At 44.1% G+C, this 26,403-nt stretch overlaps 1 protein-coding gene across 1 annotated transcript in view; it reads left to right on the top strand.

The window, feature by feature from the left end:
- The window catches only part of GUCY1A2 (guanylate cyclase 1 soluble subunit alpha 2), a 326,026-nt gene that overhangs the window by 102,190 nt on the left and 197,433 nt on the right, over window positions 1-26,403 (top strand). The window contains exons 2-3 of the mRNA XM_068266885.1: window positions 6,971-7,032; window positions 25,973-26,094. Coding sequence (XP_068122986.1) covers window positions 6,971-7,032; window positions 25,973-26,094 — 184 coding nt within the window. The remainder of the gene's footprint in view (window positions 1-6,970; window positions 7,033-25,972; window positions 26,095-26,403) is intronic.

Below are 26,403 nucleotides of genomic sequence, written 5' to 3'. Positions count from 1 at the left end.
CATACAAGACTAATTTCTTTTTTTTTTTTTTTTACTAATGTTCTATTCATTATCCATACTACACATACAATCCATTATATCATAAGTTTTTTTTTTCGCTTCAGGGTGCCTTTGCAATAAAATACTTGTAAAGCTCCCACTTATCAAGAAAATACTCACAATGAGTTTGATATTACCCCTTTACTTACGCTTTAGTACTTTTTCATTTGGAAAGTGCTGAAAAGTTATTTTTGTAGTTTTCCTTGGAGAAAACACAGGAGGAAAGTTAATAAGATATGGCCCAATGTTCCTGCTGCGATTTGAAATGTAGGTTTTTTTCTTCTATGCCCATATTATTTCACATCAGGGAAAAAAGTCTTTTTGTCTGGCCTCGTTATACAAATTCTATCTCATTGTTTTCATGGCTTTAAATTGATGCTGCTCTCTGAGTTATTTTCCTGTTGTACGGACTGCCATGAGATCTATCACTTCTCCAGTAAACCAGATATGACTCAATTAGGTCAGAATCATCCATTACCTTCACAATCTCGACATAGCCAGTAAATCAAATGATATCAGAACTCATATCCAGGGCTCTGTCCATCCAGAAAAGAGACAGCTTGAGAGATAATGGGGCGTTCAGAATACTGGTGTAGACTGAAAAATAGGCTCATCCTGTCTTTTATAAAACAGTACAGACAGTCCCCTACTAACAAACGACTCCAGTTACAACTTTTATGCATAATACATACAAGTTGTCTCTTTGTACAAAATATACAGTACTGCTTTCGTTATTGCATATTTTTGTTGTTACATAGTTACATAGTCAGTTTGGTTGAAAAAAGACATCCGTCCATCACGTTCAACCAGGGAAAAAAAAAAAAAAAAAAAACACCATCCGGGACCCACACGTATCACAGTTATCCCAGTTAATCCAGGGGAAGGCGAAAAACCTGACAAGGCCTTGGTCAATCAGCCTTAAAAGGGAAAAATTCCTTCCTGACTCCAGATGGCAGTCAGATAAATCTCTGGATCAACTCTCCCAGGAATTACCGTATTTTTCGGACTATAAGATGCTCCTGACCATAAGACGCACCTAGGTTTAGAGCAGTGGACCTCAAACTAAGGCCCGCGGGCCAAATGTGGCTCTTTAAGGCTTTTTTACAGGCCCCCCACACACAAAATGTATAATAGATGCGGTCAGCTACATCTTTAAATATTGGTGGTCCGCATATAGAATGAAGTCAGAAAGCAGTAATTCGCTGTTTTCCAATCAAATTCCACATCAGGTGACACTGCTGTCCAATTGGAACGCACGTTGTCACCTGGGTATGCTTCACTGTCTGGTACACAAAGACTTCTACATCATTTTATGTATACTCCGGTCCCCCAGCAGTCTGAAGTATGTTGACCCGGCCCCCGACCCAAAACATTTGGCGACCTCTGGACAAAAACCAGGGGATATATATATATATATATATATATATATATATATATATATATATATATATATATATATATACTAAACCTGGTGCATCCATGGTGGAGGGGCATCTTGTGGATTATGCCCCTTTTGTACCTCATGCCCCCTTGTACCTCTTGTGTATCCCTGTGTCCGCCTCTGTCCTCCTTGTGTCCTCCTCTATGCCCCTTTGTGTCCCCCTTTATGCTCCTTAGTGTACCCCCATGTCCTCTGTTTGTCCCCCTGTGTCCTCCTCCTCTGCATGGGCACAGTGCAGGGAGTCCCCGGCATTGTGGCAGGTTGGAGGCTCGTATTGGCAGGCGTTCACAAGACAGAAACTCCCTGCATTTGGACTATAGGACGCAGTGTCTTATAGTCCAAAAAATACAGTACCTAATAATTATAGCCGTGGATGCCCTTCAATACAAGGAAAACATCCAAGCCATCTTTAAATGTAGATGTAGAATTTGCCATAAGGAGTTCCAGATTTTAACCACTCTCACTGCAAAGCACCCCTTTCTATATAGATGGCAAAAACTTTTTTTCCGCCACACACAGAGCATGTCTCCCTGTCTGCTTTACAACACTAGGGACAAAAAGCTCATCTGCTAAGCTTTTGCATTGCCCTCTGATGTCAGAATCAGAATCATGTTTATTTCGCCAAGTACAACAAGAGTTGTACCCGGAATTGATTTTGGCACAGAACAGGGTTGGTGATGGTACAGTAGCAGAAAGGTGCGTTTACAGTAAAAAGCATACAGTGCATACAGATACATACAGCAGTAGGTGTATACAGTAGGTGCAGTGCATATACTTAAATAAAAAGCATAGATAGTGAGATACAGAAGGAGGACCCAGGAGAAGGACCAGAGGGGTAATCCGCTGCCATCCAGGCACTCAAAACACTTCTTCAGCGATATTTTGAATCAGATGCCCTGCGGTCTATTCTGGGGAAGAGCGATAGAGGAGAGAAAAAGGAGAGATAAAGAGAGAGAGAGAGGGAGGAGATAGAGAGCAGTGAGTCCCCCATAGCAATCCCCAGCGGCACCCATGAGTCCGCAGCAGCAGTCGCGCAGTCCATAGCAAAAGCCGTGGGCAGCCCCACCAACCACCGTAGGAGCAGGATTGGGTAGAGCAGAAAAAGCAGCAGACCACAGCAGAGATGCGGGGCAGTCCACTACCACATCCATGAACAGTCCAAGCCCCCATGTTCCAGGCAGAGAGAGAGGCTGCATCAGCAGCAGCACTTTTTACAGTTTTAGTGACTTCCAGTCCCTCCATATGGAGTTGGACAGAGAGGAGCAGGCCAGTGATGGTTTTGCCTGACCTGCGGTGCAGCAGCCAGCTTGGGTGATCCAGTGTTGGCTAGGTGGAGATGGGGATCCCGGGGAGCCAGGTGTCGTGGCCTCTTTTGGTGCGGTGCAGCAGCCAGCTTGGGTGATCCCGTGGTGGCTAGGTGGAGATGGGGATCCCGGGAGCCAGGTGTCGTAGCCTCTTTTGGTGCGGTGCAGCAGCCAGCTTGGGTGATCCAGTGTTGGCTAGGTGGAGATGGGGATCCCGGGGAGCCAGGTGTCATAGCCTCTTTTGGTGCGGTGCAGCAGCCAGCTTGGGTGATCCCATGGTGGCTAGGTGGAGATGGGGATCCCGGGAGCCAGGTGTCGTAGCCTCTTTTGGTGTGTGTTGCCGTGCAGGGGGACCTGGCATCAGAGGTGTAGCAGTGGCAGGTCGGCGAGAGCAGGAGCCTGGACTACATGCCAGAAAGGCTGTGCGGGAGATGGCCATCCATAGGAAGAGAGTCTGTGGTGGTGAGAGCAGGCAGCAGCGATCTGGGTGGGGAGGATCGGCAGCACTGACCTCCCTGGCCCAATCGGCGGAACGCTCTGTGCAGCGGTGGCTCCAGACCTTATTTGCGGGTGTGACTCGCGGGTGCCTTGCTAGCAGCGGGACCTGGCATCAGAGGTGTAGCAGTGGCAGGTCGGCGAGAGCAGGAGCCTGGACTACATGCCAGAAAGGCTGTGCGGGAGATGGCCATCCATAGGAAGAGAGTCTGTGGTGGTGAGAGCAGGCAGCAGCGATCTGGGTGGGGAGGATCGGCAGTACTGACCTCCCTGGCCCAATCGGCGGAACGCTCTGTGCAGCGGTGGCTCCAGACCTCATTTGCGGGTGTGACTCGCGGGTGCCTTGCTAGCAGCGCCGGTCTCCCAGGCAGCGGCGTCTTATACATGTTAATCAGGTCACCTCTCAATTGCCTTTTTTCAAAACTAAATAAGCCCAGTTTGTCCGAACTTCTTGGTGAGATCTTCCATCCCTCTGATTTATTTAGTTGCCCGTCTTTGCACCCGTTCTAGGAGGTCAATGTCCTTTTTAAAGTGTGGTGTCCACAACTGTATTTCATAATCCAAATGTGGCCTCACAAGTGATTAATACAGAGGGAGTAGTATAAATCATTTACATAAGTTACATTACAGTATTCTGTTGTAAGTTGTTTAAAAATCATTAAAAGAAACATTGTTTATACTGAATGTCCCAATCTAGAGTTGTCAGAAAGTAAATTATTCATCTAAGTTTCCCCACGTTTAACACAGGACTCGACTTACAAACAAACTCAATTTAAAAGCCAACTCATGGAACATGTTTTGTAACTAGGGGCAGTACAAGACTTTTAACCTTGCAGCATAGCAAAATATATACAAATGCACTTTATAATTATTGTTTCCCTACTATGCAAAGGAAAACAAGACAAGGCAGTTTCAGCTGGATACAAATTATTTAGTTGTGTGTTTAAATTGGCTGAAGAAAAGATGACATTTAGAGCATCAGTAAAATCTAATATATTGAGTTTGCAGTGCTGCTTTTAGAGAAACGACAATAAACAGCTGAAAATGGAGCACTGTAAAAGCAGTGAATGGCATGCCCAGACCCCTACCCAAGTGTGTCTTGGGGTGGATCAGTCCGATAGAAGCAAATGGGTTGGCACCACTTTAATCCTTTAGCAGCCAATTTATATAGAGGCTTGCAAGTGCTCCAGGCCAATTTATCTGTTACATTTCCTTGCTAATAATTAGTACTGCTGCAATGTGTATTTATGACCACTTGTCACTAGGGGGCAGTGTGAGACAATAACAGAGGACTTCTGCTTTCAGCTTCTATATTTTCTGGTAGCAGAGAGAGATCAAAGCATTCCAAGAATTTACAGCATAACGAGTTCTGCCGACTGAGGTCAAAAGCAGCGCACTTATCTCAAACAAGATAATTCCTTTGAAGCTGCTAATGGGTCAAGTAAGTATAGCTCTTTATTACATTGAAAGACAGGCAGCAGTGACAGACCGCTGTGTCAGGCTTAATAGCTCTTTCTCAAACTGCATTAAGCCAGATTTTGCAGTGTGTCACTGCTACCAGTGTTTTAATGGGAAAAAGAGCTGTACTGGGTGCCGACCCATTTGCTTCTATTGGATTTTTACAGAAAGGTTCACCATTTGTCCCCTCATCAATAAATTCCATTCCTGATGCCTAACTCTAATTCCTTACCTAATCTAATCCCTTATCTAATGTCTAACCCTATCTTCCCTCCCCAATGTGTTCAATGTGTTTCCCTTCTTGCCTAACCCTATCTTCCCTCCCCAATGTGTTCAATGTGTTTCCCTTCTTGCCTAACCCTATCTTCCCTCCCCAATGTGTTCAATGTGTTTCCCTTCTTGCCTAACCCTATCTTCCCTCCCCAATGTGTTCAATGTGTTTCCCTTCTTGCCTAACCCTATCTTTCCTCCCCAATGTGTTCAATGTGTTTCTCTTCTTGCCTAACCCTATCTTCTCTCCCCAATGTGTTTCCCTTCTTGAAAAAGGGTACCTGAGATGGGGGGGGGGGGGGATTTATACATACCGGGGGCTTTCTCCAGGCTTATTGCTCCCTCGCCGTTCTTCTCCGCCTCCTGGATCTTCTGCTACAGTTCCCAGTAATTCGGCCATTCGGTGCTGTCCGGCTGCGCATTACCTTATCGCGCTCCCATGGCTGGGAGTGTTCTGCACCTGCACAATAGTACTGACTGAAGCACGATGAGAGCGCTGTGGGAGGCGCGGCCGGCCCGCACATGCACACTATGCCTCAACTATGCCCACGTAGCAGAAGATCCAGGGGCCAGAGGAGGACAGCACGGGAGCGATTAGCCTGAAGGGGCTGAAGGAAGCCCCAGGTGTGTATAATTCCCCCCGCCATCTCAGGTTTTCTTTAAAGTGGTATGAAACTCAGCATTTCCTTGTTGCTCTAAAAAAAATACAAAAAGAAAAACACAGAGAGCCCAATATAGTGTAGTATATATTGGATTTGATGGATAGTGTAAGTAAATTGATACTCACAAATCAGGGTTACCCGATAGGCAACCACTGCAAATGCACGTTGGGAGATTAAGACCTGTCCCCACTCAGGATTAAGAAGTCGCTCTCTGTAGATCGGAAAGAAGGGGGTATATCACCCCTCCACCAGGTATCACAGGAATTGAACAGAGGCGCCAACAGGATAAAATATGCTAAAAATTTAAAATTGCTGAGGAGGCAGCGGTGGACTTACCTCCTCAAAGCAGACATGAAACTGTCAATTTTCAAAGGTTTAGATTTATTAATATACTCCAAAAAAAAAACCAGTTGCAATGCGTTTCGCAGGTGTGGCCCCTCCTCATCAGGCAATAGGGGATGGAGCATACAGCAACAAGTGTCTATGTCTCCGCCTAGCACCTCTGGGAGGCTCTAAAAAATTATTTACAGCGGTGGACACGGACAGGTAAAGTATACTGCACCGGGCACCAGGGCTGTGAAATCAGTACAAAAATCATCCGACTCCGACTTCTAGTTTATGAAACCACCGACTCCAGGTACCCAAAATTGCTCCGATTCTGACTGCTCGATTCCGACTCCTTAGTCTAATTTTTACAAAGGCTATTGATTTGGTTCAAAAATCATCGCACTTCAACTCCTCAGTTTATTGAAACCACCAACTCTGACTCCAGGTACCCAAAATTGCTCCGACTCACACCGGGCACCGGGGGGGTACATTTTACATTTAGGGGGAACGGCGCCGGGGGTTTGGTTGCATTTGTCACTTGTTCCAATAACGAGGCTCGCCATTACCATTGTGCACCCGATTGACCACAACGGTCCGACATCCTGCAGCATGCTCTTGGCGGGACTGATTTTTATCTGATTTGATAATAATTATCTAATCGGATGGTGGATAGCTGTATGGCTACCTTTATAGTTGAGGTGAAAAATAAGTAAGGTTAGGGAATTTAAGAAATAAGTTTACTGAATAAAATCACAGGTTTCCTTAATGCATGTACCCAACACATACAGAATTGTAATTTTATCATTTTCCCTTGTTTGTTTGAAAAGGACGGTCTAAGTAGGAATGTTGCGTCAGAGGTTGCCACAAATAGCGCAGAAGCAATCTGTGTGTTCTTTTTATATTGCTGGCAGATGTATTGGGTGATGAATGTTCCTGTACCCATAGTGAGTGTTTGTTTTGTTTTCATTCTACAGCCCCAGACCATCCAGCAGACGCTACAGAGAACGCTGCAGTATTATGAGAATCAAGTGATCGGGTAAGGACAATCTCAATGGAAGAAGTAATGAGCACAGCACTCATGTAGATGATGCATGTTCCCCTGGCTGCAGGTGAATGTGCCTTGCTAATGTCTTCTCTTGTGTGACAAAAGCTTGTACGAATCAGCGATTGCCGGACTTGGCTCAGATCGCTTCCCCTCTGCTATTAAGTATGGAAAAATAGCAGCTCAGAGTGGCCCAATCACAGAGGGAACGGCATGTGAGAGAACTATGCGGGTTACATGCAGTAGTATGGGAAGAACTGCATTTCTTGTGGCCGACATCCCCATTCCTCCCACACAAACACACCAATATCAGATTAATTTATATTGATTGATTCTGATTTGTTTAACCACTTCTGCTCTCCCGGGACACGTATCTGCATCCCTGCAAAGTCCCTCTACACCTCACAGCCACGTATGTACTACGTCCCTTGGCGCCATGCACTCCCAATCACCCCCGCGCTCGTACTCGCCACCGATCGTTAGAGTGTAGATCAGTGAATGGGAATGCAGTTTCTACTCATTGGTCTAAGTCCCCGTATGAATGATCAGCGTCAGTGATACCTCCACGCATTACTTCCTTTTTGCATACTAATAGTACGCACAGGAAAGTTATGCGTGAGGACATCTTGTGCTCAAATAGTAAAATTACACCTACAAACATTTTTTTTAAATATAAAGACCTATATTTACATTTAAAATTAATCCCTTAACTCCCGCACTCCCCAAAAGTTACACAAATAAAACTTTTGTAGAAAAAAAATTATATGATATTTACATAAATTGCTACCTTAGGGACTGAACTTTGTTAATATGTACTGTATGTCAAGAGGGTATATTACTGTTACTTTTTAAATTATTGGCTTGTAATTAGTGATGGATGCAAAACTGAAAAAATGCACTTTTATTTCCAGATAAAATATTGGTGCCATACATTCTACTAAGGAAATATTTTAAACATTGCAATAACCGGGACAAATGGGCAATCAAAATGTGTGGGTTTTGATTACGGTAGCATTTATTATTTTAAAACTATAATGGCCAAAAACTGAGAAATAATGAATTTTAATCAATTTTTTTTCTTATTATTCCCATTGAAATGCATTTAGAATAAAACAAATCTTAGCAAAAAGTACCACCCAAAGAAAGCCTAATCGGTGTAAAAAAACATTGTATAAATCATCATTTCAGTGTGATAAGTACAGATAAAGTTATTGGCAGATGAATGGACGAAGCATTGGAAGGTGAAATTTGCTCTGGTTTTTAAGGGGAAAATCCCTTGAAGGTGAAGTGGTTAAACCCCTCTCATTCATTTTTATTTTTTTACACTAAAACATAATTTCTTGAGAAGATATGGGATTTATGCCCCTTTTACACTTTACACCTGCTGCGTAGGCTTCCCCGCCGCAAGGGCAATGCAAGTCTATGGAGACTTGCAGTCTTAACGTGGTGCGTCTGAAGTATGCAGATTGCTGCATTCCTTATGCAATGACTAAAGCACTTTGTCGCATGATCCGTGCCTACTGCAAGGATTATGCAGCAATACAAGTCAGTGGGCGACGCAGTAAGTGTAAACAACGGAAGTGTGATGCGGTGCCCATGATCGGACCAATGGGAATCCCAGTGATGTACTTCCTGCCCAGCAAGGAGTACGTCACTAGCCAGGGGGTGGGCCTATGCATATGACCCTCTTGCCGCACTGTGGCGCAGGTTCATATGAAGGCTGATTTCTGTTGTGCAGCACATCGTACCTCAAAACACAAGTGAAGGTTTCAGTTTTGTCCAAGCCTAAGGCCTCGTTCACACTAAGTATGTTTGTGTGCGCTTTTCAGAGCACATTACGCTGTGCGTTCTGCAAGGTATTGATTTTCCCATGTAATTCATGTGCCTGGTTCACATCTATGCGCTGCACTGAGTTACAAAAATGTAGTTTTGAATGTATTTCTGTGCATATGCAGATTGCTCCCAGTGAGGGGAGCATGATCGAGGAGGCACTCAGACACAAAAAAAAGATCCGATTTTACTGAAATTCGATAAAAACGATTGGATCTTCCAAAAGATCGAAAAGTTTTTTCCTATTTGAGCAAGAAATCCGATCGGATTTCCTGTTTATTCGATAAAAGTCTATCGGGAGTGCTGGATTTTTCTGATCAATTTTTATGAAAATTGAATGGTGTAGGGTAGATTGTCAATTTCCTTATATATACCTCCAAGCAATTTTCTCAGAGTTTTCAAAAAATGTTTTCATAATTGGGTAAACATTGACCACACATGTGTGGTACATTGGTCAGATTTTTTAAATGTTACAATCAGTCAGAAAAATTGATTGCAATTCTTGAATTAAAAAGATATTTTAAAAATTGTATGGTGTGTGGCCACCTTAAGTGTATATCGCAGCAGAGGTGAATGCAGAGGGAACTGTAAAACCCTGCAATGTTAATAGTATATAGAATACAAAATAAGCATCGGAATCGTCAGAATGTTTGCTGGCTTTCCCCAAAACTGAAAACTGGCTCAGGCAATGTCCGATGAGTAATGGTGCCCATACATGGTACCATTTTTTAATTTTTTTCAATTAGATCATTTAGTTCGATTATTCCATTAGATCTAATAAAAAGATTTTTCAAACCTGTCTGATCGGATTTTTATTGGAAAAATGGGATAATTGTTTGTTTTTCTTAATCAAAAATAAAGATTCTTTTCAACTTTTATTTGATTTGATAGTTTTGGAAAATCGAACGTTTTTTATTGTACCGTGTATGGGCACCATAAGCTAAACTCAAAGCCTTGATCAATCGGCAAAGTAATGTACAAGCGCCAGATGCTGTAGAAACTTAGCAACAACTGGCAGGCAGTAAGAGGGACGTGATTTATGCGTTTTATGTGAATCGGCCTTTAATGAGAAAATAAAGAAAAAAAAAATACTCCGTACAGTGCTGTGGAAGATACTGCCACTATATAAATAATAATAATACATATATATGTTACTGGACAGCACGGTGGCTTTGTGCTTTGTACCCTCGCCTTGCAGTGCTGGGTCCCCGGTTTCAATCCCAGCCAGGGTACTATCTGCATGGAGTTTGTATAGTCTCATTGTGTCTGCGTCCCATCCCAAAAACATACAGATAAGTTACTTGGCTTCTCTCTAAAATTGGCCCTACAATATGATACGTACACTGCACGATACATACATAGACATAAAACTGTGGCAGGGATTAGATTGTAAACCCCTCTGAAGGATGGTTAAGTGACAAAGACACTATACCATATATACTCGAGTATAAGTCTAGAAATTTAGGTCTGTTTCACTTCATAAAAATATAGGGGTCTACTTATACACGAGTCATGGACAACACTGAGTACTGTGTGTACTAATAGGGGCATTCCCATTTGCAGCAATTTACCCGGTGGAAAGTGATACTTTGAGGAAAGGAAATGCCAAGAAAACAGGTCTAAAAAGTCCTGGCCACAACATTTAACAAGGAAAGGGGCACGGGGGAATACTGGGCTGCAGGAAGGGGAGTGAATAATTGCTGCACTTGGGGGCCTGGAGAAGTTATTGGCTGCTCCTAAGGGAAAGGAGGGGTTAATGGCTGCAGTACTATATGCAGTGCAGTCATTAACCCCTCCTGAGCCCCAAGTGCAGCCATTAACTTTGCTGGGTAGACTTATACTTGAGTCAATAAAAATTCCAGCTTATTAGGGTTAAATATTGGAGTCGACATATACAAGGTCGACTTGTATTCGAGTATATACGGTACTCTGCACAATGCTGTGGAAGATGTTGGCGCTATATACATACTAGTTAATAGTATTAAAGATACTCTTTAAAGTTTTGCAAAAGTCTTTGAAATAACTCTGTTTTAACAGATAAAAAAAGAAAAAAAATATGTTTCACCCATACTTGTCACATTTGTCCTTGCAACTTTTTTCACTCCTTGGTAAAATTCCACTTCCATCAGAAATGACAAACAGCCACTCAGATGGCGAAATACCGAAATGAGTCATAAAATCCCCTTCTTACTACTTTTATCAGAAACCTGAAAATCCTTAAAGTTTTGTGACAGCTTAAAGCAATGTGCTGTTAAGTGGATTTTTAAAGCTTGTCATTTTTAGGACATAACTCTATAATCATGGACTGCCATCTGGCATCTATGATATTGCAAACTTAAAGTGACCTTATAGTCCAGTTTCAAAAACATTAAAGTGTAAACAAGGATGAAACGCTTGAAACTGTACACACTCGCCTGCAACACTTTTCCTGCAAAACAGCGCTTCATCGAGCCACAGCAGCTTGCTTTTGTGCCAATCCATATTTTGGGTGTGGAAGTGCCGACAGGAAGTAGGAAATTTGGACACCTGCAGCTAATGGGCAATTTGGGCGACCCATAGGCACTAATCCAATTATCGCCTATTGGGCGCCCAAAGCAGAAATTTGGGCGCCAGATAAATGCAGGGCCTGTCTGAAATTTTTCATTTTTGAAAATTAGAACATTAGAGTTTTTTTTTTTTTTTTTTAATTGTCTTTTGTATTAACACATTTTTCGTCTTTGAAAATTATCATTTTTAAATGTATCGTTTTGAAAATGATGTGGTTAGGAAGAGGGTTTTCTAGTTTAGGTGTCAGGAAGGGGTTTTTTTAAGGTTAGGCGTTAGGAAGGGGGGGGGGGGGGTTAGGGTTTGGCGTCAGGAAGGGGGGATTTAGAGTTAGGCTTCAGGAAGGGGGGTTTTAAGGTTAGGCGTCAGGAGGGGGGATTTAGGGTTAGGTATCAGGAAGGGGGGGGGGTTAGGTTTTGGCATCAGCAAGGGAGGGTATAGAGTTAGGCATCAGGAAAGGAGTTTTAGGGTTAGGCGTCAGGAAGGGAGGGTATAGAGTTAGGCATCAGGAAAGGGGTTTTAGGGTTAGGCGTCAGAAAGGGGGGTTTTAGGGTTACGTGTCAGGTAGGGAGGGTATAGAGTTAGGCATCAGAAAAGGGGTTTTAGTGTTAGGTGTCAGGAAGGGGGTTTTTAGGGTTACGCACAAGGAAGGGGGTTTTAGGGTTAGGTACCAGGAAGGGGGGTTTTAGGGTTAGGCACCAGGTAGGGGGTTTTAGAGTTAGGCATCAGGAAGGAGGGTTTAGGGTTAGGCATCAGGAAAGGGGGTTTTAGAGTTAGGCATCAGGAAGGGGGGTTTAGGGTTAGGCACCAGGTAGGGGGTTTTAGGGTTAAGCATCAGGAAGGGGGGTTTTAAGGTTAGGTGTTGGGGAGGGGTTCTGTGGGACAGTACAGTTAGGTTTAGTTGTATGTAACACCTTTTCCTGTGTCCAAAGCCTGGCATTATGGTAAATACTTTTCTTTATATTAATTCTGGCTGAGCATCCATCCTGAGCTCACTTCTACATGAAACATGCAATTGCTTTAAAATCTCTTCCCAAAAAATCTCTCCCTGAAAAAAACTACTCATTTATTTCATTATTTGAAAAAGAGTTTAATCCATGTGCATGAAATAGAGGCGCCAGGAAAAACAGGCACTGGGTGAAGCTGATACAATTCTGAACGATAAATACTATTGGAAATTGGAAATGAAAACTAATTTACAGTGGTAATGACTATAGTAAGACATTGGTAAATGTTACCGGTGTTTTACTACAACTAAACCTAACCCTACTTGCTGGTGCCTAACCCTACTTTTACACAGAAACTTCCCCCTCCAATGCCTAACTTTAAACCCCCCCATCCTGACACCTAGCCTTAAAATCCCCCTTCCTGACACCTAAGCTTAAAACCCACCTTCCTAATACCTAACCATAAAACTCCCCTACCTGACACCCAACTCTAAAACCCCCCTTCCTGATGCCTAACCCTAAAGCCCCCCTTCCTGATGCCTAACCTTAAAGCCCCCCTTCCTGACACTTAAAGCGGTATTGTCACCATAAAAATCAAATATTAACAGCAACTGGTCTGAGTGTATTAAGTAATAATGATGCTAATCCTGCATTCAAAACTTTACGTCACATACTTTAGGAGCACTGGTCCTAGTGCCAAACAGTACCAAAGAGTTGAATGCTGGGAGTTCTTTTTATCTATAATATATTGCTCCTCTTCCATTTATTTCCCTGCTTAACTGCTTATCAGAAACACCCTCTGATTACTTGTGTTTACAAGCAAGGCTGGGGTGACTCAGTGATTGGATGTGTAAATAAAAAAAAGACTGCAGTTGTTAGTATACACCTCAGTGGGAGTGTCTGAAGACTGGGAGGAGGGCAGCTAATGAATACACAATCAGCAAGAGAATGGAGGGGGGGAAACAAGAGTCAGGAAGGATATGATGTCAGCATTAGCTTGGCAAGATGGCCACTGCCTAGAATAGGATTTTCTGCTTTTCCTTTACAAAATTCACAGGTATCATTACATGGATAGCACAATACATCTGTTATGTAAGTAGAAGTAGTATTTATCTACTTATATATATATGTGGTTTTTTTTGTAGGTTAGCACAGGTGTCGCTTGTTCTTTAACCCTAAAAGCCCGTTCCTGATGCCTAACCCCAAACCTGACACCTAAGCCTAAAACCCCCCTTCCTGACACCTAAGCTTAAAACTCCCCTTCCTAACCTTATAATTTTCAAAGTGATACATTTGAAAATGATAATTTCAAAAAACAAAAAAATTGCAAATACAAAAGACAAAATATTTCAAATTTTTAAATACGAAACCTTTTGGTTGGATGGTCCACCATACTTCTCAGGCGCCCAAATTTCTGCTTTGGGCACCCAACAGCCGATATTTGCATTAGTGCCCATGGGATGCCCAAATCGTCCTTTAGTCGCAGGTGCCCAAATTTCCTGCTTCCAGTGAATCTTGCTTTAAATTAAACTACAGTCTGACCTTAAAACTGGAAAAACAGGCACTTGGTGAAGCTGATACAATTCTGAACGATAAATACTATTGGAAATTGGAAATGAAAACTAATTTACAGTGGTAATGACTATAGTAAGACATTGGTAAATGTTACCGGTATTTTACTACAACTAAACCTTACCCTACTCGCTGGTGCCTAACCCTACTTTTACACAGAAACTTTCCCCTCCAATGCCTAACTTTAAACCCCCCCTTCCTGACACCTAGCCTTAAAATCCCCCTTCCTGACACCTAAGCTTAAAACCAACCTTCCTGATGCCTAACCATAAAACTCCCCTACCTGACACCTAACTCTAAAACCCCCCTTCCTGATGCCTAACCCTAAAGCCCCCCTTCCTGATGCCTAACCTTAAAGCCCCCCTTCCTGACACTTAAAGCGGTATTGTCACCATAAAAATCAAATATTAACAGCAACTGGTCTGAGTGTATTAAGTAATAATGATGCTAATCCTGCATTCAAAACTTTACGTCACATACTTTAGGAGCACTGGTCCTAGTGCCAAACAGTACCAAAGAGTTGAATGCTGGGAGTTCTTTTTATCTATAATATATTGCTCCTCTTCCATTTATTTCCCTGCTTAACTGCTTATCAGAAACACCCTCTGATTACTTGTGTTTACAAGCAAGGCTGGGGTGACTCAGTGATTGGATGTGTAAATAAAAAAAAGACTGCAGTTGTTAGTATACACCTCAGTGGGAGTGTCTGAAGACTCTGGGAGGAGGGCAGCTAATGAATACACAATGAGCAAGAGCAGGGAGGGGGGGGGGGACAAGAGTCAGGAAGGATATGATGTCAGCATTAGCTTGGCAAGATGGCCACTGCCTAGAATAGGATTTTCTGCTTTTCCTTTACAAAATTCACAGGAATCATTACGTGGATAGCACAATACATCTGTTATGTAAGTAGAAGTAGTATTTATCTACTTATATATATGTGTTTTTTATTTGTAGGTTAGCACGGGTGTCGCTTGTTCTTTAACCCTAAAAGCCCCCTTCCTGATGCCTAACCCCAAACCTGACACCTAAGCCTAAAACCCCCTTCCTGACACCTAAGCTTAAAACTCCCTTTCCTAACCTTATAATTTTCAAAGTGATACATTTGAAAATGATAATTTCAAAAAACAAAAAAATTGCAAATACAAAAGACAAAATATTTCAAATTTTTAAAAGCGAAACATTTTAGTTGGATGGTCCACCATACTTCTCAGGCGCCCAAATTTCTGCTTTGGGCACCCAACAGCCGATATTTGCATTAGTGCCCATGGGATGCCCAAATCGTCCTTTAGTCGCAGGTGCCCAAATTTCCTGCTTCCAGTGAATCTTGCTTTAACCTTCCTGACGGTAAGCCCGAGCTGAGCTCGGGCTATGCCGCCGGAAGGCACCGCTCAGGCCCCGCTGGGCCGATTTGCATAATTTTCTTTTTGCTGCAAGCAGCTAGCACTTTGCTAGCTGCGTGCAGTACCCGATCGCCGCCGATCCGCCGCTATCCATCGCGCCGCAGCCGCCCCCCCCCCCCCCAGACCCCGTGCGCTGCCTGGCCAATCAGTGCCAGGCAGCTCTATGGGGTGGATAGGAATCCCCTTTGACGTCACGACGTCCCCGTCGCCATGGCGACGGGGGAAGCCCTCCAGGAGATCCCGTTCTTTGAACGGGATCTCCTGATCGCCGATCGCCGGCGGCGATCGGAGGGGCTGGGGGGATGCCGCTGAGCAGCGGCTATCATGTAGCGAGACTTTGTCTCGCTACATGAAAAAAAAAAAAAAAATTAAAAAAAAAGATTTGCTGCCCCCTGGCGATTTTTTAGCAAACCGCCAGGAGGGTTAAATTAAACTACAGTCTGACCTTAAAACTAAATCCCCAGCTCAGCTAAAATTCAATTTTCCTGTCCGGTGCTGAGAATGATGTGACTTGCAGTACCTTTCATTATAGGAGATCCTGTAATAGAATGCAGAGCTGTTCCTGGCCATGTTGATGCCTAAGGCAAGGCAAATTTTTGTCGCCTGCATTGAAAATCTATAATGCAATCAGTGTGGCCAGAGGGACTTGACCAGCCTAAAGGTGTTGTTGTGAGGATGTGTTTGGGAACATTTTGGGACTCAGCATAACTGAAAGCTAAGTATCTTTAAAAAAATCATGGCTTATTTGCTGCTCCACCTGCTGGTTGGAAGAAGTGCATTTAAATTATTCATAGGGAAAGCTTAAAGGGGATCTGAAATCAGAACTTCCTCTTTGCTCTAAAAGATTAGGCACAGTATGAAAACAAATCAGGAGAAAACATTTCTTTGTTACAATGCACAGAAATCCCCCCAAAAGCCCTGAAAATTGACTGGATGAACTTTCAGAGAGCAAGGGAAGGGTTAAAGCATCTGTCTTTTCCTGTACAGCCTTTTCCTGTACAGCCAGCACTGCTCACACTGAGGCGTTGTGAGTCATGCCTACTGATTACACACTTGTTATGCTGGGAATACACAATGAAATTTTTCAGCCTATTTACTGTCCGATCAATTTTCCGATTGATTTTCTTGTCAATTTCCATTAACTTCTATGAGAAATTGAGCAGAAAAACTATCGAAAATAAGATCGAATATGTTGTAAATTATCTATCGAACCATCTATCTGCCAAAATATCTCATGGTGTATTCCGAGCATTACACTCAACTGTAGCTAAATAAACAAACACAGCTCAGCGCAGCTGATTTCTACAGCATTTCCATCAGGAATTCGCTCTTTTCACTCTGTTCTTTGCAAGAGATCGGGTCCACATTTACAAAGATCTCCAACTAGTCTAGTCAGGAGCTACTGCACATATGTGGTCAAGTACATAATCATAGATGAGTTTGACTTAAGGGGCATACTTCTTGATCTGGAGAAGGCATCAGTTCTGCTCCAGATTGCCTTGCACTGGTTATGATAAATCTGCCATGCCCTCTCCTCTCCACTCCTTTTCTCTACTCTCCTTCTCGTTTGCCTCTCTCCTCTCCACTCTTCTGTTCTGCTTCTGTAATAAATGGCGGAGATGCCGCAGCGCGGTCTGGCGGTGGGGCGGCTATCTCCGCGTTCAGACGGGCGGTTCCGCGCAGCAACACATGTCTGGGTCGGCTGGGATCTCTAGTGCACATGGATGGAGAGCTACGTGCGCGCGCGCCAGAAGTCAGGACCTTTATACCAGCAGGAGATGTATCAGCTGATCAGGACAATCAGCTGATTCCTGCTGGACTCCTGATTGGCTGAGTGGCTCGGGCGGGGCGGCAGAGTCCTGCAACTATATATTCAGCTTGCTTGCTAGTTGCTGGTCGTCTGCCATTGCGAACACTTACGTGGAAGCATTTAGACCTTAGTCAGATCCTACAGTGTGTTAGAACCAGGAGGACCTGGGAATTCACACTGAGCCAGATTACTTCTGTTTATCATTGTGTTATACTTCAGACTAGTTCCAGGGTGTCGAGACCACGGACCTCACACCCAAGACTAGGGACTTGTGTTATCATTCTGTTATACTTCAGACTAGTTCCAGGGTGTAGAGACCACGGACCTCACACCCAAGACTAGAGACTTTGTGTTATCATTCTGTTATACTTCAGACTAGTTCCAGGGTGTCGAGACCACGAACCTCACACCCAAGACTAGGGATACTGTGTACCATCATATTATACTCCAGACTAGTTCCAGGGTGTAGAGACTACGGACCTCACACCCAAGACTAGGCATTGTTTGATATCTGTTATGACCTACTGCTTTCCTGACTATCCCTCTGCTTTCTGATTCGGTACCACGCACATCTGATTATCTGTTGCCAACCCTGCCTGCCTTTTGGATACCGAATCATCCTTCTGTCTCTGTACCTTATCTGTCCGTATGTTGCCGACCTGGCTTGCCCGACCTTGAGAGCCATCTCTCTCCTTAAAAGATAGTCTCCAGACCTGCTAGTGACATCCACCTTCAGGTGTCACTCACTCACAGGTCCTTCCTACCTTCAGCCTGGGACTCCACCCCTTTGGAGGTCTCAGGCTGCTGGAAGGTTTTTGCACTTCTCAGAAGGCAGTATCGCCCATACTGCCAAAGACCATCTGCTCCTCGGGTGGTCTTACTCAAAGTCTTTACTGTTGCACCAAACACTCACACTATATAGGTGTCCAGAGGTTACTTATACTTGGATTATCGGTGATTCTGCAGATCATCAATAATCAGGTATATATCTGTATTCTTGGTGATACTGCAGATCACCAATAATCAGATTCTCTCTGTGTGCTGACACCGATCATTACAGCTTCACTCTCCTTCTCCTCTCCCTCTGTTTTCTCTACTCCTCTGTTCTACTTTACTCTCCTCTTCCTCTCTCCTCTCTACTCTCCTCTCCACTTCACTATACTGCTTTTTTCTGTTTTGCTTTCCTCCTCTCCTCTCCACTTGCTTCCCTTCCCTTCCACTCATCTGTTCTGCTTTACTCTTCTTTACTTCTCTCTCTTTCTCTCTCCTAATTCCTCATTTCCCCTTACCTATCCTCTCCTCTCCCCTCAGTCTCCTCTCTTCTCACTTATCCTCTTCTCTCCCCTTAATCTTTTTTCTCCTCATCCATCCTCTCCCCTCACCTACCCTCTCCCCTCACCTACCCTCTCCCCTCACCCATCCTTTCCTCTCCCCTCACCTAACCTCTCCTCTCCCCTCACCCATATCCTCCCCTCACCTACCCTCTCCCCTCACCCATCCTCTCCTCTCCCCTCACCTACCCTCTCCTCTCTCCTCACCCATCCTCTCCCCTCACCTACCCTCTCCTCCCCCATCATCTCCTCTCCCCGCACCCATCCTCTCTTCTCACCTCACCTACCCTCTCCTCTCCCCTCACCCATCCTCTCACCTACCCTCACCTACCCTCTCCTCCCCCCTCCCCCATCCTCTCCCTTCACTTACCCTCTCCCCTCACCCATCCTCTCCTCTCCTCTCACCTACCCTCTCCTCTCCCCTCACCCATCCTCTCCTCTCCACTTAATTTCCTCTCTCCTCACCTATCTTTTTCTCCCCCTCACCCATCCTCTCCTCTCCCCTTAATCATCTCACTCCTCATCCTATCCTTTCCTCCCCCTCACCTATTCTATCCCCCGTATGGTTCGTCCACGATTAAAGGGTTAAATGCCTATATAATATTTGATCGTAAATCGCATTAAATCCCCAGGAATGGGAAAATGCTATTGATTCGTCCACTCAGTGACCTGCCAAATTAAGTTAACTCCGCGCAGTCTACTTACTCCACAGAGCCGTAATCTTTTTATGTGGAAAGGAGCAGGCTGAGTTAAACCTCTCCGGAGATAAAAAGACAAGCCTTTTGCAAGCTAAGATTCATTTAGTGAGATGAATGGGAAAATAAAAGATCACAGAAGGGTAAAAACATTAATTTTCTCATACTGTCCCTCTGATTAGAAGAGGATTGATGCATTATTTGAGGAGCCTTTGGAGCACTCCAGATCTAAATTATTCTTCCGCCGTCTCCAGTGACTTTCCATTGCTGCAGCGCTGACCTCTAGCCGGGGGTACGCTAATATCCTCTAGCAACAGCCAAAAGACATATGTCCTAATGTAAATATTTCAAAGAGAACATGTTGTGAGGATGAAGCAGATAAATAAGAGTGAGACTGAGTGCTGGAGGTGAACACCCCCACAAATACTGAGGGAACACACTGCAAGTTCCAGGACAGGCAGAGGACAAACAAGGATTTGCTGGAATAGACAAAGATCTGCTATTCTGCACATCAAATTTAATAAGTATCTGTAACTGATATAGTAAAATATTATGTATAAAGTAAAGAGAGTAGAGGGAGATCCAGTTAATTTGGAGAATATATAATAACCACTTCCGGACGTAGCTGATTGAAATCTATGCCCCGTTTGGGACCTGTTATCCCTGCCAGGGCGTAGATTTCAATCTCCATGCTGCATGCTCCCACCGCTACCGCCGATCGCGCTGCTCTCCCCCGTCGCTGCAGCCCACTTGCGCTGCCTTCGCGAGGACAACAGGGTTGTGTAAGCCAGTCAGGAGCTGATTTCATCGGCTCCTGAACCTGTGATCACTCTGATCCAATCACATTGGTGAGCGGCATGAACGGCGAGAGCGACGTGTCCGTGTGACCTGACATCGGTGAGCCTTAGTTTTGTACCAGCAGTCTATGGTCCTTAACCCATTCGCGTTCCGTCGTTTTCACTTGAGCAATGTTCACCTCCCATTGATTAGCCTATAACTTTATCACTACTTATCACAATGCACTGATCTATATCTTGTTTTTTCCGCCACCACTTAGGCTTTCTTTGGGGGGTACATTTTGCTAAGAGCCACTTTACTGTAAATGCATTTTAAAAGGAAGAATAAGAAAAAAACGGAAAAAATTCATTATTTCTCAGTTTTCAGCCATTATAGTTTTGAAATAATACATGCCTCCATAATTAAAACTCACGTATTGTATTTGCCCATATGTTTCAGTTATTACACCGTTAAAATTATGTCCCTATCACAATGTATGGCGACAATATTTTATTTGGAAATAAAGGTGCATTTTTTCCATTTTGCATCTATCACTATTTACAAGTTTAAAATAAAAAAATATAGAAATATTTCATCTTTACATTGATATTTAAAAAGTTTAGACCCTTAGGTAAATATTTACATGGTTTTTTTTATTGTAATGTTTTTTGTTTTTTTTATATTAAACATTTTATTTGGGTATTTTTGGGAGGGTGGGATGTAAACAATAGTTTTATAATGTAAATGTGTCTTGAGTTTTATTTTTTTTTTACTTTTACTTGTAGTTTTACTTTTTGGCCACAAGATGGCGGCCATGAGTTTGTTTACATGCCGTCACTCTAAGCGTAACATACGCTTAGAGAGACACATGGGGGAGGCAACAGCCAGAAAAAGCTAAGCTTCCGAGAAAAGCTGTCGCTTTTTCAGCGGGGTAGAGGAATCAGTGATCGGGCACCATAGCCCGATTCACTGATTGCCTGGCTAATGAACCGCGGGCCGGGAGCGCACGTGCACGCGCGCGATCAACCGCGGGAGCGTCCGGGAGCACGCATGGTTCCTGGACGTAGTTTCTACGTCCAGGAACTAAAATAGGTTAATGATGTGAAGATCATGGTGGCCACACTTGTTTTATGACCCTTGTGAGATGGACCTCCAGGCCATGAAGGGCACCAAGGGGAGGCAAGGTAAGGTGTGTGAACATTGAGGGCCCCATCAAAATTTTGCAGGGGGCCCCCCATGAATTGTTGTTATGCCACTGATATGGAGGCTGACGTATTTATTAAATTTAAAACAATACCAGTTGCCTGGCTGTCCTGCTAATCCTCTGACTCTAATCCTTTTAGCTATAGACCCTGAATAAGCATGCAGCAGATCAGATGATTCTGGCAATAAGATTAGCTGCATAACTGTTTCAGGGTTGTGATTCAGACACCACTGATGCCAGAATGATCAGCAGGATAGCCAGGAAACTGGTATAGTTTAAAGGGAACCTAAACTGAGAAGCAGTGATGGATTAAGATGTAATGGGGCCCTAGGCAAGGTAATAGATTTGGGCCCCCCCTGTGGTCCTTTTGTTAGGCTGAAGTGAAGAGAGGTTAGAGAAGGTGACAGGTGGGCCTCTTGACAACCAATAGGCCCTAAGCACCTGCCTAGGTTGCCTGGTGGATGATCCTGCTCTGCTGAGAAGGATATGGATTTTTCCGTTTAAAATAATACCAGTTGTCTGACTCTCCTGCTGATCCTGTGTCTCTAATACTTTAAGCCATAGCCCCTCAACAAGCATGCAGATAAGGTGCTCTGACTGAAGTCAGACTGCAGCTAATCATGCTTGTTTCAGGTGTGTGATTCAGCCACTACTGCAGCCAAAGAGATCAGCAGGAAGCCAGGCAACTGGTATTGGTTAAAAGGAAACATCCATATCCCTCTCAGTTTAGGTTCCCTTTAAAGGGAAGAAAATATGGCGGCCTCAATATACCTTTCGCTTCAGGTTCCCTTTAAAGTGGACCTGAACTCTTGCACGCAACAGAAGGAAAACAGAGATACCTGTATGTATTTAGAGAGCTGAGCCTGTCTAACTCCCCCTTATCTGTGACTAATCACAAGATGTAATTTGATCTCTTAGCTGTGTCAGCTGGCTGTCACGGCAGAGCAGCCAATTTGTAAACACAGGATGTTAACAATATGCCTGCTTCCATGAAAGCAGGAAGTAGACACACTGCAGAGTTATAGCAGGAATTGTATCAGCTGTAACAATGAAATGTTTTTCTTTAAATGTTATTATGCTGTTGCTTATCTTTTAGAGTAGAGAGAGGAAGGTCTGATTTTAAAGCAAATCTGAGCGGAGCGTACTTCGGGGTCGGGGAGCACGGCCGTGTGCACGTGTTGCGTCATGTGCGCGTGTGCGGCCGTTGCAGGGGGAGGGGGGAATAGGAGAAAGAGGGGTGAGGGGGGCCTTCTTTCTAGTACAGTATAAAACAAGTGGATTAAAACTAGCCGAACTGTTGGTAGTTTTTTGCTATTCTGAGAAAGGAGAAAAAAACATGAAAGAGAAAATTCCACAGGGACGGTTCAAACACAACAAATGAATCCACGCTGCCAGTATGTAATGTACATGCTGTTTGCTCAATGAAGCGAAGGAATATAATGGATTACATACAAGGAACCTCATTTACAGTGTTGCTGTGTTCATATCTTGCCCACCATGACATAAATAACTCACACTGTCTCCTCACAACACATGGAGAGGAGAGGCAGGCGTAACTGGGGGAGGGGTCTATTTACTGTAACCGAGGTACTTACAGTATATGTGCATCATATGCATTGGCTCTAGCTCACAAATAACAAACCCTTCAGTAACTCTTAGTGTAGTTTGCCTTCTTTAAAGTGAACCTGTGGGAAAAGGACTTTTTTCTTTTTAGATATCACATGGTTTTATTTCATATTTAAACATTTACAAAGTAGATTGAATGTGTTATTGTCTCTGCTCAGTGGCAGCCTATTAAGTATCCTAGAGTTAAAATACATAAACTGTTGACCTTTTTCTATCCCCCCCCCCCCCCGCCCCCAGAAGTTGTTCTCTGTCAGGAAAACTTTTATGGCTGTAATTTGCTTATCAGTGATGTTTACTATATTTCTGACAAGGTACCGACAAGTCAGAAGCTGTCATTTCAATGCCTAAAAATGAACTATTTCAGGCAGAAAAATAAAACAAGCAAACAGCCTGGTTATGAATATGTTTTGTACTATACATAAACATGGTTATCTTATCATGTCACATGTCACCTCGGGTACACTTTTAGTGAGCGACTGTGGTCTTTATTCCTCTACACTTTCCTAATAGTTTTGGGTCACCCTGAGCTGCTTGGGTATTCTGTTCCTTATTAACTCTTCTGATACAAGGTTTTTTGCAGCAACTGTCAGCTACTGCTCCATCCTAAAGCTGAATAGCCTATTGGAACACCGCAGTAAAAATATAAATAATTAAAAAACGAATAATAATAATAACTTTTCCTTACAGCCAGGGCCGGCCCTACCATGAAGCAGACTGAATCACGTGATTCAAGGCAGCAGACTGTAGGGGACAGCATCAGCTCTACACCCAGCTGCTTCTGCCTGACTCATGGAGCCCAGAGCTTGCCTGCTGTGAGTCTGTGGGCTTGATTCACAAAGCGGTGCTAACCTAGTTAGCATGCCTAAAGACTTTTGGGCGTGATAAGCATTGCACTAAGTAGGTTAGCACCGTTTTGAGGGAAAAAAAGTTTTACGTGCGCAAAGTTTTTAAGTCCGGTGCGCGCGAAACGTCGCATAGGGTTTAATGGCGTTTCACGCTTAAACTTTGCGCGCATAAATCGTTTATTTTATCAAGCCTGAACTGAGTTTAGGCATTATAATGGGCTTTTCACCAGCGTGCTAACAGTTAGCATGGCGCCCTGTGTGTGCTGACACGCCCTTAATTAAATATGCACTGTTCTTTGCTAACCTCCTCTCTCCAGTTCTGCCCTCTGGTCTTATATACAGTATATTGTGTAAGCAGTGTTCTCCTGGAGATGGGGACACTTCCTCACAAGTTTGCTTCAGGCAGCGAAAAGTCTAGAACCTGCCCTGCTTACAGTCATATGACCACTCCACTACTCCCCCTCTGCCTTACAGACTGGCAGTCCAGGACACGCCCGCTCCCTCGAGACTTTATGGTACTGCTTAGACTTTCAGAACAATAAGGAAAATAACTATGTTCCCACAGAAAAAGGAGATTTTTTTTAACTGAATTAAGATACTGGCCTTTATTCAATTCACTTTTTCTACTAGGAGGTACATTTTCATCTTCTGTTTAAAATAACTTTTTAGCACTCTGCAACTAAAAAAGTACCAAAAAGTAAATGACGAAGTACAGTCAAAAATACTTTGAATATTTTCATGTTTGCTGGTGGCTTAAAAGGCATTTTATTGATAAGGTGTAAAAATACGACATTGGAGAAAACTTTGAAGAAAAAGTGAACTGAATAAGGGCCTATGTTGTGTAATCAACTTCTAATTAATGTTTGGCATGGCCGTATTTTTGGAAAGACCACAAAGGCCGGATCTTGGGTGGCAGCTGGACATGGAAGAGGTTGCTATGTATGGAAGAGGAGGCTACAAAAAGATGAGGAAGGCTTCATTTAAGAAGACACAGATAGAAGAGAAGAGCTGCTGCCCATGGGAGCTGTACATAAACATGTACATTTATGTTACATACTGAAGAAGGGGCTGCTCATGGAATGGCAGGGTGGAGCTGCACATGGAAGGGGAGCTATGAGAAAGTTGGCTTAGGGGCATAAACAAATTCGACCTCCACCACCATGAGGCGGGGTGAAACAAAGGCCTCAGGCGGCACTTCTGGGGGGGCGGCACCCGCATGCCTGTGGGTGGGGGGCCGCCGCTACTGGTAAGAGGCAGCGGGCGGGGAAGACTCACCTCTTCCGCGTTCCAGCATGCGTTCTACTGTCATCACTTCCTGCAATGCCGCCCACTGTATTGTAAGTGGATGGCATTGCAGGAAGTGACGACAGTGGAACGCACGCTGGAGCGCGGAAGAGGTGAGTCATCCCCGCCCGCTGCCTCTTACCAGTAGCGACTAAAAGCTCGAGGGGGAGCGCAGATAGGGGGACCCAGGCAAGGGATGGGGGGGTCCGACCCCGCTCCCCACCGCTGTGCCCAATACCACCTTCCTGCCCGCTACCCCCTCGAGCTCGGCGCCCCCACGGCTTGGGGTGGGGCGGAGATTTTGCCGAAGCTTGCCAAAAGATCTAGGGCCGGCCCTGCTCCACGTAGTCAGGATTGTACTGGGCAGGCGCAGTAGTCCTTTGCCTGCGCAGCACACTCGGGACCACATGGAGGTGATAGACAACGGCACCCACGCAGGCGCAGTAGAGGACACATGGCACCCCCACGGTGCATCGCCATGTGTCCTCTACTGCGCCTGAGTGGGTGCCAGAGTGGGTGCCAGCGGGAGCCAGCGGCAGAGAGCGGAGCTGCGGCAAGGCACATAGTGGCTGCCAGGGGCTGGAGGAAGCCCTGGGTATGTAGTTTCTGGGGGTAGCATGATTTGATTGATGATTCCTTTAAGCTTACAAACTAAATTAATTATGATTTTTTTCTGAAATTTCACCTTACGATTTAACATTGTTTTTTGCAAATTACGATGTGAAATTACGATTATGCGAAATTTGTGCTCATCCAGAAATAATTAGCTTATATTAAGTGTCAAAAATATTTAAAAATAAATATACACTGTATATATAATGTCCTTCCTCCCCTTTTTATTTTTTTCTTCACTTTTAAATATTCAGCCTCTTAATGATGCAGTAAATTAGCACTAGTGATGCAAGCTGATAATTCTTCTGCTGATGTGCGGCCGCCCCAAGTGTGAAATGAGCGCTGTGTGTTAATTAGGGATTTGCTAACAGTTTAATGAGAAAGAGGCAAGCAGAAGGTTAGGCACCAGGATTAGGGAAGCTTCATCTCTCCTTACATGTAACTGTTTCCTTTACAGCTGCCGGGATGCGGAGAAGAACCTGCACAACGCTTCGCTGAAATGTCCCTTCGCCGGGCTCTCCGGCACTGAAGATTCAGAAGATGTCTCAGGAATTCTGCAGCGCACAGCCAATGTTCTCGGTAGGTGGGCAGCCGACACCAGCTGAAGATGTAATGGCCTCCTTGGGCAGAGCTGTCACTAGTGTTCCTGCTACCCCCCGGCACACTCATGACTGATGACCCGTTTTTATAGATGCTCTACTTCCGTCTATGCTGTGTTATTAAAGTGTAATCGAGGCCAAACCTAGAAGAAAAAATAGATACTTACCTAGGTTACCTCTGGATAGTCTAGAGGCTTCTTGTGTCCACTTTGCCCCATCCATTGCCACGCACGAACCATTAAAAGAAATCTGACAAGCGTTTGTGACCATGCTTTACTTCGTGCACTTC

The sequence above is a fragment of the Hyperolius riggenbachi genome, chromosome 2 (genome assembly GCF_040937935.1).
Source record: "Hyperolius riggenbachi isolate aHypRig1 chromosome 2, aHypRig1.pri, whole genome shotgun sequence".
Classification (NCBI taxonomy): Eukaryota; Metazoa; Chordata; class Amphibia; order Anura; family Hyperoliidae; genus Hyperolius; species Hyperolius riggenbachi.
Note: the sequence above shows the minus strand (reverse complement) of the source record. Positions and strands in the feature narration are given on the sequence as shown.